Consider the following 18,545-nt stretch of genomic DNA (forward strand, 5'->3'; position numbering starts at 1 on the left):
CTGATAACATCATTCAGGAAAAATAAGATTTTAGTTGATTTAATACAATTCCCTCAGAAAATAAGTATGCGCACACACGAGGGGAGGAGAGTAGGAAGGTAACATTAAGTTTTAGCAGAATGCACATTCAGGGCTACAGAGAGAGCTTCGAGGTTCAATGCTTGCCTGTGAAGCCTAAGGTCCGATTCCTCAGATCCCAGTAAGCCAGATGCACAAGGTGGCACATGCGTCTGGAGTTCCTTTGCAGTGGCTAGAGGCCCTGGTGTGCCCATTCACTATCTATCTGCCTCTTTCTCTCTCTGTCGCTCTCAAATGCATAAAAATAAAAAAGAATGCACATTCATTAAGTATGGAGGACAAGGAGCCAGGGAGTCACAAGTGCTCCTAATGTCCAGAAACCAAGAGCTGCCTCTGGTTTGCTCTATGAACTGACCCCATAAACTCACCCACTCTGACCCAATGACTTAAACTGCAGGCCACTCTGGACTAGAATGAGTTGCAGGTCAGCCTGGGCTAGAATGAGATCTACCTAAAAAGAAAAAAAAATCTGTGTGTGTGTTTTAGAAAACTTTTAAATGGGAGGTGGGCATGGTGGTGCACACTTTTAATCCCAGCACTCAGGAGGCAAAAGTAGGAGGATCACTGTGTGTTCTAGGCCACCCTGAGACAACATAGTGAATTCCAGGTCAGCCTGGACTAGAGTGAAACCGTACCTTAAAAAACCAGAAAACAGAGCTGGAGAGATGGCTTAGCAGTTAATAAGCACTTGCCTGTGAAGCCTAAGGACCCCGATTCGAGGTGTGATTTCCTAGGACCCACGTCAGCCAGATGCACAAAGGGGTGCACACGTCTGAAGTTCGTATGCAGTGGCTGGAGGCCCTGGCATGCCCATTTTTTTTCTCTCTACCTGCCTCTTTCTCTCTCTGTCTGTCACTCTCAAATAAATAAATAAAAATGAACAACAAAAAACAGAAAAAAAAATTTAAGCATATTAATGACCATTACAACATTAAATCTTAAAGATAGAGCATTTTATGTACAAAAAAGCACAACTCTATAAATAGAACCATGTAGACTTCAAGACATACTAAACATAGAAAACAATGATTTTGTCCTTGTATAGAGTGCATATTGTACAGTCTGAGGGACATAGAAATATCCTATGACGTTTAAGAAATTAAAAAAAAAAGAAAGCAGTGTCAAAATGTTCACAATGAGAAAAAAGAATTTAAGAAGCAAGTTCTGGAAGTCAGGAACACAAATACACAAGAGACTCTTTTAATTTTTATTTTTTTACATCAACTTTATAAAGCAACTTAGTTCCAAAGAAAAAACTACTGCTCTTTTAAGAAATGGGTCTTCTTGAATTATAAACTTTAATGCCATTTTGCATCGAAGAACGAGCATATTTAGTAAGTAATGACCCTATGGTTTGCTTCTCTCCACACAAATCTCTGTGGGAATAAAAACAGAAATGAATTCGTTAAGGAACATAATATGATACAGTTCTATGAATCTTTATCTCTCTCCTCTTATCCCTCTCTCCCTAAATCCATCTCTTTTTTTTTTTTTCTAAATCTATCTTTTTAAAAAATATTTTATTTTCTTAAATTTATTTATTTGACAAAGAAAGAGGAGAGAGAGAGAATGGGCGTGCCAGGTCCTCCATCCACTGCAAACAAACTCCAGACAAGTGCGCCCTTTGTGCATCTAGCTAATGTGGGTCCTGGGAAATCGAACCTGGGCCCTTTAGCTTTGCAGGCAAATGCCTTACCTGCTAAGCCATCCCTCAGCCCTCTAAATCCATCTTTCTAATAGGCATGACAGTATGTGGAAAACACAAGATGGGGATTGGTTCTAAGTTGTAGTTGATCTAGGTATATTACATGTATTATTTAACTTACCCTTCACAAGAACTGGAGTAATGTATTATTTAACCACTTACTAGATATGAAGAAATAGGCTCAGATAGGTAGTTGAGACACAAAGTTTGCCATCATATCCGCATGACTTCAAAGTCCATGCTATTTCCATTATAGCATGCAACCTTTGAGGAAGAGGCATAAACAATGCAATACGGCAGAATCTAGAGTCCGAGGACCTGGTATGGGCTTGCTGGATGACCTGCCCTTCCTAGACTTCAGCCACTTCTGTACCTCAAAGGAGAAGGCAATGGCTAGAACAGAATTTGATGAGGAAAGAAATGGAGATGGGGACAAGAGCTGGATGACATAGGGCCAGGAAGTAAATAGAGAGGAGTTTTTATTTTGTTTTAAGTACAATGGGAAACCACTAAACATGTTTCAAATATAAAAATAATAATATGATGTAAAGATTCAATGATGGAGACACTAAGCCTATGATTATAATGCCCTAGTAGTGGGCACACAGGGTGGTTATTATATATCATCACTTTTTAATGTTTAAAAATGTCTAGAAGTGGCTGAAGAGATGGCTTAGCAGTTAAGTCGTTTGCCTGCAAAGCCAAAGGATCCCGGTTTGACTCTCCAGGACCCAATGTAAGTCAGATGCACAGGGGTGCATGCATCTGGAATTCGTTTGCAGTGGCTGGAGGTCCTGGCCTATTCTCTCTCTCTCTCTCTCTCTCTCTCTCTCTAAAATAAATAAATAAAAATATATTTTTTAATGTATAAAACAAAACAGTATAAAGAAAGTAAGCTAGGCATGCCTTTAATCTCAGCACTCAGGAGGCACAGGTAGGAGGATTGCTGTGAGTTCAAGGCCACTAAGAGTACATAGTGAATTCCTGGTCAGCCTGGGCTACCAAAAAGGGAAAGAAAAAGGGTAGGCAGGGGCTGAAGAGAAGGCTCAGCAGTTAAGGTGCAAGGCCTAATAAAGAGGGTTCAGTTCCCCAGTACCTATGTAAAGCCAGATGCACAAAGTGGCACATGCATCTAGAGTTCATTTGCAGTGGCTAGAGACCCTGGTGTGGCCCTACTTTCTCTCTCTCTCTCTCTCTCTCTCTCTCTCTCTCTCTCTCTCTCTCTGTGTGTGTGTGTGTGTGTGTGTGTGTGTGTGTGTATGTGTCTCTATCTCTCTGCTTGCAAATAAGTTAATGAAATATTTTTTAAAAAATAGTTTAAAAAAGCCAGGTATTGTGTCACAGGCCTTTAATCACAGCACTCGGGAGGCAGAGGTAGGAGGATCGCTGCCCTGGCCAGCGGGGAGTTGAACAAGGACTCAGGGAGAAGCTAACCTGAATGGGGGAGGCAAACAGAGACTGGAAGGAGACCAAGCTAGGTAGTTGTCAAGGTCTCGAAGTTTATTTTTACACATAGGTTTTTATAGGGTTGTAGGGGGAAGGAGTCATATAATCAGGCCAGAGATCACAGGGGGTTACTGGCTAAATGCAATTTCTTTGTTTCTTCATCAATTACCAGCAGCACCAGGAGAGGCTATCACCCAGGCGTAACGGCTCCTTCATTTCTGGTAATAGATCATTAGATGAGGAAATAGAAACTTAACTTGCTATATGGCAGTTTCTGTCAACGTGGCCGAGGTTTGGTTCACAGCTCCCAACAGATCGCCAAGAGTTCAAGGCAACCCTGAGACTACAGAGTTAATTCCAGGTCAGCCTGGACCAGAGTGAGACCCTACCTTGAAAAACCAAAGGAGAAAAAAAAAAAAAAAGAAAGTAGGGCTGGAGAGATGTGTTAGCAGTGCAGCATGTCTGTGAAGCCTAAGGACGCAGGTTCGATTCTCCAGGTCCCATGTAAACCAGATGCATGTGGTGGTACACGCATCTGGAGTTCATTTCCAGTGGCTAGAAGCCTTGGTGTACCCATTCTCTCTGTCTCTCATAAATAAATAAATAAAAATAAATCTGCATCCTTCTCTCTACCAGCTCTGCCTCTTCTAGTTTTAAAAAAAAAAAAAAAGGTAGGCAAAGAAGTAAGAAGATCAATTGAGAAGCAGGCACAAGATAATCTGTTGGGATTTGCTCATAGTTTGAGCCTGGGGTAAGAGAAAGAAAACAAAAGTAATTAGATTTTTATTACTGTTTTGTTTTGAGGCAGGTTCTCCCTATGTTGCCCAGACTGGCCTTGGGATGACTCAGAAGGTATCATGGTGCTGGAAAGAAGTGACTGGAGTACTGAGTAACATCTCGATCACACCTTCCAAGGCTCAGGGTCTAATGCGGAAGAGGTGGCGGAAAGAATGTAAGAGCCAAAGGAAGGGTAGGACTCCTTATGTGCTCCCCCAGACACAAAATGGCCTGGACATCCATGGCCTCACAGCGCCTGACACTACCTACACAAGACCATCATAAGAGGAGGAAAAGACCATGACATCAAAATAAAAGAGAGACTGATTGAGATGGGGTGGGGATATGATGGAGAATGGAGTTTCAAAGGGGAAAGTGGGGGAAAGGAGGGTATTAACATGGGATATTTTTTATAATCATGGAAGATGTTAATAACAATTGAGAAAAAAGAAAGACTCACTGGATGTATGGAGCAATATCCTCTTCCGTCCACTTCTCCCTCAGAGAGAACAAACTGTTAAAACGTTCCTGATTTCCCTCAGGTAAATCCTCTACTTTCAGCAAAAATATGATTTCTGGTCTCGAGTTTCTATCCACTAGTGCTAGACCCTATAAGAAATGAGAAGAAAAAAAGGATGGTTAAAGTAATGATCTAATGTTTAAATGATTCATTTCTTTTGCCATTAGGCTTGGCTTAACCCAAGGAATTTACAGTGTCAACTACATGAAACTGTACAATAAACATACCAAGTAACACAAACAGCCTCCTTCCTAGAGCTACTTTAAGCCATGATTTCTCTTCCTTCTGCAATCTGGCTGCTACATTCACAAGTTTATCAAGAGAGCTTTTAGGAGGCTGGAGAGATGGCTTAGCAGTTAAGACATTTGCCTGTGAAGCCAAAGGACCCGGGTTCAATTCCCCAGGACCCACATGAACCAGATGCACAAGGTGGCACATGTGTCTGGAGTTTGTTTACATCAATTTCCCATTCCCTCTTTATCTCTCTCTCTGAAATAAATAAAATATTGAAAGAGAGAGAGTTTCAGTTCTACAGGTCATCAGTGGGCCGTCACTGATAAACGCAACGGGCTCTTTTCTTGGCTTCATCTTACTGGCCCTGTTTTTCTTAGTAATGTCTCTTCCTCTTTCCACCCCTCTGTCTTTCCCTTCACTGTCCTATCTGACTACTTGATGCTAAAGTTCCCCACAGCTCTACCCATACTCAGCTACCTGTTTCTCTGTTGTTGTCCTGGATACGTTAATCCTAACCACTGGCCTCCTGCACTCTTGTTAATGTAGCATATCTATTTTCCTCTCCGATCCTTCTTCTGAGCTCAGCCTTCACATTCCAGCCTATCGAAGGACTCGGAGTGTGTACTAACCAAACAGCTCTATCTCCACTGTCCTAGGAAAACAAAAAGCTCAAACAGCATCCTACGTTCCGTCACCTAAGAGGCCAGCCGTTCCCATGTGCTAAGGGCTCAGGATGTCTCTACCCATCCCCATTACCTGTTTCCTTGGTCTATATTCTAGAGGGTTATTTTTGGTGTTGTTTTGCCTTTTTGTTTCTGGTTCTGTTGATAGTCTCATGCTATGGCCCAGGCTACTCTCAAACTCACAGCAATCCTCCTGTCTCAGCCTTTTAAAGTGCTGTGGTTGTAGGTATAAGCTACCACACCCATTTTTTTTTCATTTACTAACAAATATTTATTAAGGATATTACCAACAGGGCTGGAGAGATGGCTTAGTAGTTAAGCACTTGCCTGTGAAGCCTAAGGACCCTGGTTCGAGGCTCGATTCCCCAGGACCCACATTAGCCAGATGCACAAGAGGGTGCACACACCTGGAGTTCGTTTGCAGTGGCTGGAGGCCCTGGCGCGCCCGTTCTCTCCCTCTCTCTCTCTGTCACTTTCAAATAAATAAATAAAAATAAACAAAAAAGATATTACAAACAAAGCAATGTATTTTATATTAAACTCTGGATCTTGCATCTTTTGTTGGCATTGTATATAAGTGTGTGGTATGTGTGTATGCATGTTTATATGTGTGCAGGTACATACAAGGGGTAACATGTGCATGCGTGTGTATGTATTTGTGTATATGCATGCTTGTGGTCACAGGTTGACACTGGGTATGTTTCTTGGTTGTTTTCCACATTATTTTATTTTATTTTATTCTGGTTTTTCGAGGCAGTCTCACTCTAGCCCAGGCTGACCTGGAATTCACTATGTAGTCACAGGGTGGCCTTGAACTCATGGCAATCTTCCTATTTCTGCTTCCCTAGTGTTAGGCTTAAAGGCGTGCGCCACCACACCCTGCCACATTTTTTGAGACAGGATCTCTCACCAAACTTAGAGCTCATTGATTTGGCTAGACTAGTTAGTCAGGGAGCCCAGGGGTCATGTCTCTGCCTCCTCGTGCTGGGATTACAGATAATGCCACTATGCCTGGCTTTTTTAATGAGTGCTTGGTGACCCAAATTTAAGTCCTTATGCTTGTGTGACAACCTGAGTTCAGATTCCCAGTATGTTCCCACGTAAAGCCAGGCACAGTAGTATGTACTTATAATCCTGGCCCCCCCACAGCAAGATAGGTGGCAGAGACAGAGTAATCCAAGAAAGAGTACAGAGCAGCTGTCACATGCACACGTGAACACGCGTATGCTCTCATCTCTCTCTCTCTCCCTCTAACACACACACACACAAACACACACAAACACAAAATATTGATCCTATGTGAAATGTATCTTCATAAGGACAAGTTTTTTTGTTTGTTTATTTTCATTTATTTATTTGAGAGCGATAGACAGAGGGAGAAAGAGGCAGAGAGAATGGGCACGCCAGGGCCTCCAGCCACTGCACATGAACTCCAGACACGTGCGCCCCCTTGTGCATCTGGCTAACATGGGTCCTGGGGAAGAGAGCCTCGAACCGGGGTCCTTAAGCTTCACAGGCAAGCGCTTAACCGCTAAGCCATCTTTCCAGCCCCATAAGGACTAAGTTTTTTTTTTTTGTATTTTTTTATTTATTTTTATTTATTTTTTAATTTTTATTAACATTTGCCATGATTATAAAAAGATATCCCATGGTAATTCCCTCCCCCCCAACACTTTCCCCTTAGAAATTCCATTCTCCATCATATTACCTCCCCATCACAATCATTGTACTTACATATATACAACATATATACAATATCAACCTATTAAGTACCCTCCTCCCTTCCTTTCTCTTCCCTTTATATCTCCTTTTTAACTTACTGGCCTCTGCTACTAAGTATTTTCCTTCTCACGCAGAAGCCCAATCATCTGTAGCTAGGATCCACATATGAGAGAGAACATGTGGTGTTTGGATAGTTTTAAAGGACTATGTGATAGAATGAGTGAAGACTCAATTCCTATTGAGTGTCTAGGGAAATAAATTGGTTCCAAATTCGGGTCCAGCTGGAAACAAATCTCACCTAGTCAGTCACGGCCTGTTGAGTCCCAGTTGCAGCCGGCGCTGGTCTTACCTTGAGCTGCTCAAGGCTCGTGGTCATTCCTTCAGGAACGCTCTGTTGCCACACTTCCTGAAACTCGGCCAGATTGAACTTCACGGCGTTCTGCAGCAGCAGCTGCGCTGTGGCCCTGCATATTTTGTCAGCACTCAATTCAAAATACACTTCACCTTGGGAAGAGTATCAGAGAGCTTCTTATGATCATCACACAATTTAATACAAAGGTTTCCTTGACCTCAGTAGAATTTCTTGGAAGGCATTACATAGCTTCCCTCGCCTCCCACGGTCCCACAGTTCTTATCTTGAACATACTTCAGAAAGGCATGTCAATTTTACCACACAAAAATTAAATGCCTAGTAGAATACTTTCCAAACCTTACCTTCATCTACGTATTTCTTTCCATAACATTTGAGACAGTGTTCTATCATTTCCCTGAAAAATTTAAAACACCCATAAATGTGTATACATTATATTGGAAATCCAATTGACAACTACATATTCACATATAAATTTGAGATGTCAAATATTAAATTATTTCAATGACTTCTACTTTACTTAAAATTTGAACTAAGGGCCGGGCGTGGTGACACACGCCTTTAATCCCAGCACCCGGGAGGCAGAGGTAGGAGGATTGCCATGAGTTCAAGGCCACCCTGAGATTAATCCCAGCACTAGAGAGGCAGACGTAGGAGGATCACCGTGAGTTTGAGGCCACCCTGAGACTACAGAGTGAATTCCAAGTCAGCCTGAGCCAGAGTGAGACCCAACCTTGAAAAACAAAACAAAACAAAAAGGGCCTGGAGGGATGGCTTAGCGGTTAAGGCATTTGCCTGCAAAGCCAAAGGACCCAGGTTCGATTCCCTAGGATCCACATTAACCAGCTGCACAAGGGGGTGCATGCATCTGGAGTTTGTTTGCAGTGGCTGGAAGCCCTGGCACGCCCATTCTCTCGCTCCCTCTTTCTCTGTCAAATAAATAAATAAATAAATAAATAAAATTCTCTGTGCGTGGTGGTGCACACCTTTAATCCCAGCACTCAAGAGGCTAAGTAGCTCCAGGCCAGCCTGAGACTACAGAGTGAATTCTAGCTCAGCCTGGACTAGAGTGAGAACCTACATCAAAAAAAAAAAACATGTGGGCTGGAGAGATGGCTTAGCGGTTAAGCGCTTGCCTGTGAAGCCAAGGGACCCCGGTTCAAGGCTCGGTTCCCCAGGTCCCACGTTAGCCAGATGCACAAGGGGGCGCACGCATCTGGAGTTCGTTTGCAGTGGCTGGAAGCCCTGGCGCGCCCATTCTATCTCTCTCCCTCGATCTGTCTTTCTCTCTGTGTCTGTTGCTCTCAAATAAATAAATAAAAAATGAACAAAAAAAAATTTTTAAAAAAACATGTAAAAGCCGGGCGTGGTGGCGCACGCCTTTAATCCCAGCACTCAGGAGGCAGAGGTAAGAGGATTGCCATGAGTTCAAGGCCACCCTGAGATGGCAGAGTTAATCCCAGGTCAGCCTGGACTAGAGTGAGACCCTACCTTGAAAAAAAAAAAAAAAACATGTAAAAAATATTTTTTAATTAAAAAAAATTTTTTTTTGGTTTTTCAAGGAAGGGTCTCACTCTAGTCCAGGCTGACCTGGAATTCACTCTGTAGTCTTAAGGTGGTTTCGAACTCATGATGATCCTCCTACCTCTGCCTCCCAAGTGTTGGGATTAAAGGCGTGCACCATCATGCCCGACCTTTAAATTTTTTATTTAAAAAAACACATAACATGCTGGGCATGGTGGCGCACGCCTTTAATCCCAACACTTGGGAGGCAGAGGTAGGAGGATCATCGTGAGTTCGAAACCACCTTAAGACTACAGAGTGAATTCCAGGTCAGCCTGGACTAAACTGAAACCCTACCTCAAAAAAACAAAAACACAAAAAAAACCCATATCATATCACATATATATATATATATATATATATATATACACACACACATACACACAAACATATATATATACATGCAAACATATATATACATATATAAATACACACACATGCATATATGTATATATGTATGTATGTATATGTGTGTGTGTATACACACACACACACACACACACACACACACATATACATATATCTCCCCAGAAAGCTTCTACATGCTGGGCCCATGCTACACATTTTACATGAATTATTTGATCATCTATTTATTACAAAGTAATTCAGACATAACAATCATTTCTTTATGACAACAAGTTTTAAAAGACAAGGTAATGAAATTTATTCACTCCAGTGACCAAAATTCCCAAATCCTTTCGAGCTGTTTAATTTTTTTCCTACAATATTGAGGTGGTTTGATTCAGGTGTACCCCATAAACTTAGGTGTTCTGGATGCTAGGTTCCCAGTTGATGGAGATTTGGGAATTAAGGCCTCCTGGAGGGAGTGTATTGTTGGAGGCGGGCTTATGGGTGTTATAGCCAGTTTCCCCATGCCAGTGGTTTGCACACTCTCCTGTTGCTATTGTCCACCTTATGTTGGCCAGGGGGTGATGTCCACCCTCTGCTCATGCCATCGTTTTCCCTGCCTTCATGGAGCTTCCCCTCAAGCCTGTAAACCAAAATAAACCTCTTTTTCCCACAAGCTACTCTTGGTTGGATGATTTCTAGCAGCAATGCGAACCTGATTGCAACAGATATCTAACTATAGACAATGTACATGTCCTGAGCTCAGTCCTAGTCTGGAAAATAATTTTCCCTCCCTTAAGGAACTATGAACAGATAAATAGTTGAAATACTTACTCTGGCTCCAAAGGCCCAAGTTCCTGAAGGCATATATTCAAAGGAACTTTACTAAAAGACCAAGATTCCGAATCCACAAGCTGAGTTATGTGATTCAGAAGTTTCATCTCATAATCAAATTCAAGAATCCTCCAGTAGCCTGCAAGTTCCAAAACTCAAATTCACCAAGGAACATTTTCAAATGAACTACTAGAAACAATGTATTAATAAGGTAGTGGCATCCTTGTGTCCATTGCAAAGGAAAGAGACTTTAAGAAGCATTCTTTTTTTAAACAACGCATTTTTTTGTTTGATCATACTTTTTTGGTTGTTTGGTGTGTGTGTGTGTGTGTGTGTGTGTCTCACTGTGAAACCCTGACCTGGATCATATGGTCCTCCTGCCTCTGCCCCCAAGTACTGAGATTATAGACACATCATGCCCACTCTCAATGCTTAAGACAGTATAGGAAGTCTTAATCGACCTGAGATCAACATATAATCCTAGATCTTTTTTTTGGGTAACTTCTCAGTTTTTAAATTCACATGTGTGTGGGCATGAGTGCATGTGTGCGTGCATGTATTTTGGAAGTGGGATCTGGCTCTCCCTGGCTGACCTGGAATTCACTATGTAGTCTCAGGATGGCCTCAAACTCAATGGTGATTCTCCTACCTCTGCCTCCCAAGTGCTGGGATTAAAAAGGCATGTGCTACCACACCCAGCTCCTGGATCTTTTATGCCTGCTTAAATTATAAATAATCCACAATCATCAATCTGTTGGTATTACGCAAAGAAATATGGCCTGTCTTCCAAAGCAATTTGGAAATACAATATAGTCATTAAATGAAGTCTGAACTAGGAGTTTCAAAGACCTGGCTTTTATGACATAACCTGTCATTAACTCAACATGAAGCCCCGGGTAAGTTAGTGCCCCTTCCTACGCTTCAGTCTCCTTACACATTAAAAACTGCTTTTAGATGAAAACATCAGACTATCTGATATCAAAAGACCTTTGCAGAAAAAGGCATGTGAGACATGGTTAAAGTCTATTCAGCTACATGTCCAAGCCTTAGTATCATTAACTTTGAACCCTAAAGAAGATTATACAAGCATGTAACATGGTTAAGATACCCCAAAGCTTCTTTCCCTCATATATGCCCAGTTCCATCATTATAAATGATAATAATTAAGTAATGCTACCTCCAATCACACAGGCCTTTAGAACTTCTAATTGGGTCATTATCTCTTCCTCACTTGCCTGAATTTGATCAAGCAAATCTTCAGTTGTATACTGAAACAAATCAAAGAAAAGATATATGCTTTTTAATACTTTGAAGAACAATATTTTAGCTTTCTTGTTGAATTTTGCACAATGAATAACTATAACAGAATAAGGGAATATTTATGTACTAAGGCAACTTCTTGTTAATGAATAATAACTATAATATAGAATCAAAACATTTCTTTAGGGCTGGAGAAATGGCTTAGCGGTTAAGCGCTTGCCTGTGAAGCCTAAGGACCCCGGTTCGAGGCTCGGTTCCCCAGGTCCCACGTTAGCCAGATGCACAAGGGGGCGCACGCGTCTGGAGTTCGTTTGCAGAGGCTGGAAGCCCTGGCGCGCCCATTCTCTCTCTCTCCCTCTATCTGTCCTTCTCTCTGTGTCTGTCACTCTCAAATAAATAAATAAAAATTTAAAAAAAAAACATTTCTTTAGATAAAACAGGTTAGTAATAGTAAACTCCAATGCCAGAAATAAAGATATTTCCCAGCAAGATGTGGTCTGAGAGACTACAAAGGACCCTAAACAACATAGGCTATTACACCACTGCTCTCAGTGGCCCACAAAACTAGATGGTAGGTCCCTCTTGCTGAAGACACCACTTTTTGGTTTCAGGATATGGAGAAGCTAAGTGGGAACTGAGCTGGAAGTTTCCTCCCTGCTGGCAAGTTTTTTTTTTGTTTGTTTGTTTTGGTTTTTTTTAATTTGAGAGTGACAGACACAGAGAGAAAGACAGATAGAGGGAGAGAGAGAGAATGGGCGTGCCAGGGCTTCCAGCCTTTGCAAACGAACTCCAGATGCATGCGCCCCCTTGTGCATCTGGCTAACGTGGGACCTGGGGAACTGAGCCTCGAACCAGGGTCCTTAGGCTTCACAGGCAAGCGCTTAACCGCTAAGCCATCTCTCCAGCCCCCTGCTGGCAAGTTTTCTTCATGTGAAAAGGTGCAATGTAAGCTGCTGGGGGAGAAAAGTCACCAGGAGTCCTACCCAGCTGTGGACCCTGTGTATTTGGGGCAACATGCCAGGCAAGATTCATGCCACTGGTGCAACAGTGGCATAAACGTTACGGCAGTAACCAACCACTTTCTAATTGGATTTGAGGCCTCCTGCGCAGGAGGAATTCCATGTCTGGTACTATACCCATAGCTAGGGGCACAGGCCCTGGGGGGGAACCTACTACTGTGATTATACTAAGCAGACAACATACCAAACTGTCTTCTAAATACCTGTATTTGTTCCCATAAATAAGAACTACTTGAAGCCTCAATCGCAGAAGTTTCTCTCTACAATGGGAAGTGGTTAATGCAGAGATGCACAGCTGGGAAAATTGCCAAGAGTAAGTGACTACCCTCTTTCAAGGCGGCCAGGTGGGAAGAACGTAAGGACAGGAGAATGGGGAAGAGGGCTGCCAAATGCTACACCCTGGATACAAGGTAGCCATTATACTCCTGCATTTACCGCAGCTGTGGTTCCTGCACCAGACTGAGTCAGTCAGTATTTCTCCATGATGAGGGAAGGTTACATGAGTCCCCACACCTCCCAGAGGAGCTAATGGTTGCTGGGAGTGGGAAGTCAGGTCCATCAGTGGAAGAGCCCGGGCAAGTTGCCCATTCTATGGTAAATAAATAACCTTCTACCCATGACCATGCAAGCAACACTAACTTAACTCAATAGGTTGGGGGAAAAAAAGATGAGGATTAACAGGGAAGAAGGGTGTGAATGGGAGGGCAAGGGGGATAAGAGAAGATAATTGGGGGAATAAGATCAAAACACATGTATGAAAATGTCAAAAATGAGAAAAAAATGAATACAAATTTTAAAAAATAGAAGAAATATTGCCACATGTGGTGGAACAGACCTGTAATACTAGAACTTGGGAAGGTGAAGCAGGAAGAGTTTAAGGCCAGTGTGGGCTACAAAAGAAAGACCTTGCCTCAAAAAATAAATAAATAGGAAGCTGGGTGTGGTGGCACACGCCTTTAGTCACAGCACACGGGAGGCAGAGGTAGGTGGATCACTGTGAGTTTGAGACCACCCTGAGACTACGTAGTGAATTCCAAGTCAGCCTGGGCTAGAGTGAGACCCGACCTCGAAAAACCAAAAATAAATAAATAAACAGGGCTAGAGAGATGACTGGGGGTTAAGGCGCACGTCTGTGAACCCTAAGGGACCAGGTTCTATTCTCCAGGTCCCACATAAGCCAGAAACATGGTGGAACGTGCATCTAGTTTGTTTGCAGCGGCTGGAGGTCCTGGCGTGCCCATTCTCTCTCTCTCTCTCTGTCTCTAATTAATAAATAAAATTAAGTAAATGAATGAAAACGAGAGGAAGAGAATAACAAAACGGAGCAGGGAAAAAAGAGGAGGGACAGCTGCAGCAGTGTCACCGTGAACCAGGCAAGGTGGTGCACAGCTGGAATCCCAGCATTTGGGAAGCAGAGGCAGGAGGATAACTGCAAGTTCCAGTCCAGCAATAGCTATACACCAAGACCCAGTCTCAAAAAAAATCAGAAACAAAAATAATAATATAATAACTAATATGTAATATAATAAATAATATAGTAATAATAATAATGAACCCTGTAACCATTCAGTACATTAATCACAATTTGTAATTCAAAGTAAAATCAATAATGTCTTACTTTTGAGCATTTTGAATCCTTTTCTTTTGGACTGTCAGGTCCTTCATAAGTATTTCCCATCAGAAGTTTCTTTAGCTTCTTTAATCTAGGTCTGCATCTTCTTAATTCCCAATAATTATTAGAAAAACCAAAGATCTAGAGATTATAACATGAATAAGCCTTTAGTGGCTATTAAAAAAGTCATAAAGACTCCAATTAACCCATGTTTCCTCAACAAAAACAAAGAAAAGAAAGCCAATACATTCTGCTTTCTTTTGGGAGTTTACCTTTCCAGCCTTCTCAACTAAAGAGATGGGCACCTTCAGCAAATGTCAAATGAATGCATGCACCCCTTTGTGCATCTGGCTTACATGGGTCCAAGGGAATCGAGCCTGGGTCCTTTGGCTTTGCAGGCAAATGCCTTAATCACTAAGCCATCTCTCCAGCCCAGCAAACACCTTTTTATTTTATTTTTTTTGGGGGGGGGGTTTCAAGGTAGGGGTTCACTCTGGCCCAGGCTGACCTGGGACCCACTATATAGGCTTAGGCTGGCCTTGACCTCACAGCAATCCTCCTACCTCTGCCTCCTGAGTGCTAGGATTAAAGGCGTGTGCCACCATGCCCAGCTCCAGCAAACACCTTTTTTTTGTTTTGTTTTTTTCAAGGTAGAGTCTTACTCTAGCCCAGGCTGACCTGGAATTCACTATGGAGTCTCAGGGTGACCTCAAACTCATGGCAATCCTCCCACCTCTGCCTCCCAAGTGCTGGGATTAAAGGCATGCGCCACCACGCCCAAACACCTTTTTAAAACTCAAGAAAAAGGCCAGAGGGCTAGAGAGATGGCTCTGCAGTTAAAGGCTAAGAAACACGTTTCCTTCAATCCTCAAATTTCTTCCTTACTCTCCCTTATATGCACTAGTTATATAGCTTGAGGGATTCATTTTTCAAAACACATCTACACAAAATTCATGAGAAATGGGTAAAAATTTAAGAATGAGTTGCCAAATAGTAAACAGCACATTAAGAAAAAGGATCAATTTGTCTGACTTTTAAAAAAGTAGAGAAAAAGATGGCTTAGTGGTTAAGGCACTTGCCTGCAAAGCCTATGGACCCAGATTCAATTCCCCAGAACCCATGTCAACCAGATGCACATGGTGGCACATTTGTCTGAAGTTTGTTTGCAATGGCTAGAGACCCTGATGAGCCCATTCTCTCTCTCAGGACTCCACACGTCGGGGACCAAAAGCCAGTACCTCAGTGTGAACAATATTACAGGGACTTTCTTCCATCTTCAGCTGGTCTGGAGTTTTGCAACCAGGAATGAAAAGTAACATATTGGACGTGTCTGCTACTTTCAGGTCGTAGGTCTTGTCTTTACTGCAGAGCACAGCTTGCTCCTCCTTGTCACCGCGAATCACAAGACTACAGGAAGATGGAGGGACAACACGTGGCTTACGGAGCAGTTCCCAAACCCTCCGGCTTGTGGAATTTAAAATTCCGTCCTGATGCTGTGTCTGGCTCCTGATGGGCATCTTGGTGCCTCACCAAGGCAAAATAACTAAACACAAGCAACAAAGACTCAAAGAAGATAAATGTGGCCACACACACGCTGGAGATCACACAAGATAATGCGTCTAAAGACTTCAGTGATAGGGTTGGCTTAGCGGTTAAGCCGTTTGCCTGCAAAGCCAAAGTACCCAAGTTCGATTCCCCAAGACCTACGTTAGCCAGCCGCACAAGGGGGTGCACATATCTGGCATGCCCATTCTCTCTCGCTCTCTACCTCTTTCTCTGTCAAATAGATAAATAAATATAAAATATTTGAAAAAAAAAAAAACTTCAGTGATATATGTCACGTTTTTCAGCTTGATGTGGTGCTTACTTGCCTTATGGTGGTTTAAGTATGAATGTGCCCCATAGCCTCAGGTATTTGTAATTAAGCTTCCTACTTAGTTCTTAATTTTGGGGGAGGTGGAGCCTTGTTCTAGGAGGTGTGTTGGGTGGGGGGCGAACCCTGGGGTGAATGAGTCTAACCCTGCTGTGTGTTCAGAGCCAGCTTGTGATTGCTGCTGCCTGTGCTGTGGTGTGTGATGAAGTCAACTTTCTCCACCAGGATCAAACTTCCTCTTTTTTTTTTTTCTTTTTTTCTTTTTTTTTGGTTTTTCAAGGTAGGGTCTCACGCTGGTTCAGGCTGACCTGGAATTAACTATGTAGTCTCGGGGTGGCCTCGAACTCTCAGCAATCCTCCTACCTCTGCCTCCTGAGTGCTGAGATTAGAGGCGTGCGCCACCACGCCTGGCTTTTTTTTTTTTAATGCTTTAAAAAAAAACAAAAATGAAAATATTTTTAAAACCTGAGGGACTCAAAAGTAGTTGTGGGATTCCCTAGACAGCCTCAAGACTGCCTTTAAACAACTACCTAACTTTTAAAAAAAATGTGTATGTACATGTGTGATGTGTGTGTATACACGTGGGGGGGTGTGCATGCCTGATGGGTGTGCGTGCATGTTTGTGTGTAGGCCAGAGTTAGTTAGACATTGCATGTCTTTCTCAATGCTCTCCTCTGTATTTTACCGCAACAGTCTGTCACCTGAACCCAGAGCTCACTAATTGGCTAGTGTAGCTAGCTAGCTTACAATATCCTTTCTCCACCTCCCAAGATCAAGGCTTACACACGAGCCAACCTGCCTCGCTGTCATTTACATGGGTGCTGAGGTTCATTCTTGGGAAGCAACACTTTTATTCACTGAATCATCTCCCCTGCCCGACCTACCCAGCTTTTGATTACACCCACAGTCTCCCATGCTAGACAGGCACTCTACCATTAAGACACACTCTCAACCCTATGTTTTGTTGTTGCTTAATTCCAAGAAGGTCTTGGCGGCAAATTTTTCACTGGCCTCGAATCAGAAACAGCTTTCAGTCCCCAGCGAACGATCCCAAGTCTGTAGTAGGCTTTAAATGTATTCCCTAAATGTCCTGCCGAGAGTTTGAATAGAAGATACATTAGATGGAAGACAAAACCTCTACAAGTGTTAGATCTTACCGTTATATTTTGCGGTAGAATGACAAGGCTTGCTCGGTGGAGTCGCTACGGTCCTAGGACTGACATTTTCCCGCAGACTCATGCCTCCAAATTCAACGGGCATGCGTCTACAGTTATCACGTCTGTCCAGCTACCTGGCCAGCCCAGCAGAGGCGTGGGATCGATCCCCCTTTGGGGGGAAGTGACCGCGGGCCAGACCGGGCAGGAGATCACCAGCTTGCAGGGAGCCCCTCCCCTGGCCGAATCCGCGCACGTCTCTCCCGGCTAAGGCTCACCTGCGCCCGGCCTCCAGCTGCTGGCAGAGCGCGGGCTCGAGCTCCAGCAGGCACACGTCTCCGGCGCCGCCGTGGGCGCCCAGGCCGAAGGCCAGGCAGTGCGCGGTGGGCAGCAGCTCGGCGGCGTCCAGCTTGGCCACCTGCAGCGTCGCGTCCACCTCCTCGCGGGTCCTCCTGGCCGCGCGGGTCCCGGGCATCCCGGCGGTACCCGGAGGGGCCGTGGCCCAGGCCGCCGGGGACGCGACCAGCCCGGGACCGAGACTCACACGAATCCGACCAGACGACTCGACGAGCGCGCCAAAGCCGCCCGGGGCGGGCTTCCGGGCGGGGCGGAGCTCTCGTGGCCGCAGCCCCGGAAGGACCCAGAGCTTCGGGAGCCGGGCTCCGCCGCCGTGTGCCGACCCTCGAGGGTCGCCGGGACACTCCGCGCCCCCGGGGCCGGCCCCTCGGAGGAAGGATGCCCGAGCACTGCTGCGACCCCTCGGGGCCGGACGCTAGCACGCACCCACCCCCTCCGCCACCCCGCGCTCCGCCCCCTTCTTTCCCGCCCGTGCTCCGCTTGCTGGGGGTCAGGGCTGGGTCCTGGCATAAGAGATGCGGATGTATGGGCTGGAGAGATGGCTTAGCGGTTAAGCGCTTGCCTGTGAAGCATAAGCACCCCGGTTCGAGGCTCGGTTCCCCAGGTCCCACTTTAGCCAGATGCACAAGGGGGCGCACGCGTCTGGAGTTCGTTTGCAGTGGCTGGAAGCCCTGGCGCGCCCATTCTCTCTCTCTTCCTCTATCTGTCTTTCTCTCTCTGTCTGTCACTCTCAAATAAATAAATACAAAATGAACCAAAAAATAAAAAAAAAGAAGCATTCTTTTTTTAAACAACTCATTTTTTTGTTTGATCATACTTTTTTGGTTGTTTGGTCCTTAGGCTTCACAGGCAAGCGCTTAACCGCTAAGCTATCTCTCCAGCCCTGAGATAACACTTTTTTGATAGAGAGTTTGATAAGTGTAGGCCCTCTTGTAGCCCATGATTGATGGTAGCTTGATACTGGAGAGTGGGCTTACGTTTGGGTATGGT

The 18,545-nt window shown here is 44.0% G+C and overlaps 1 protein-coding gene across 2 annotated transcripts; it reads right to left on the reverse strand.

Moving 5' to 3' along the window:
• Nucleotides 1-1,009: 1,009 nt before the first annotated feature.
• Dscc1 (DNA replication and sister chromatid cohesion 1) lies at nt 1,010-17,736 on the reverse strand. Of its 2 annotated transcripts, XM_045142539.1 has the most exons (9): nt 17,477-17,735; nt 15,410-15,578; nt 14,178-14,312; nt 11,458-11,548; nt 10,281-10,419; nt 7,880-7,932; nt 7,515-7,669; nt 4,467-4,615; nt 1,010-1,454 (listed from the first exon to the last, which is right to left on the reverse strand). In XM_045142539.1, the coding sequence occupies exons 1-9, from the start codon at nt 17,671-17,673 to the stop codon at nt 1,346-1,348; spliced, it is 1,197 nt and encodes a 398-aa protein (XP_044998474.1). In that variant the 5' UTR covers nt 17,674-17,735; the 3' UTR covers nt 1,010-1,345. The 2 variants fall into 2 exon arrangements, with proteins under 2 accessions (XP_044998474.1, XP_044998475.1); XM_045142540.1 differs by lacking the exon at nt 1,010-1,454 and having other exon boundaries at nt 4,485-4,615; nt 7,464-7,669; nt 17,477-17,736.
• Between the last annotated feature and the right edge of the window lie 809 nt (nt 17,737-18,545).

The sequence above is a fragment of the Jaculus jaculus genome, chromosome 2, assembly GCF_020740685.1.
Source record: "Jaculus jaculus isolate mJacJac1 chromosome 2, mJacJac1.mat.Y.cur, whole genome shotgun sequence".
Classification (NCBI taxonomy): domain Eukaryota; kingdom Metazoa; phylum Chordata; class Mammalia; order Rodentia; family Dipodidae; genus Jaculus; species Jaculus jaculus.

Coding starts and splice junctions, on each gene's coding strand:
- Dscc1 (XM_045142539.1), bottom strand. CDS start 17,673: ATGCCCGGGACCCGCGCGGCCAGGAGGACCCGCGAGGAGGTGGACGCG. Junction 14,313..15,409: donor GTAATATTGTTCACACTGAG/GTACTGGCTTTT, acceptor TATAATCTCTAG/ATCTTTGGTTTTTCTAATAA. Junction 7,933..10,280: donor CTTGGGCCTTTGGAGCCAGA/GTAAGTATTTCA, acceptor TAAATTTTTCAG/GGAAATGATAGAACACTGTC.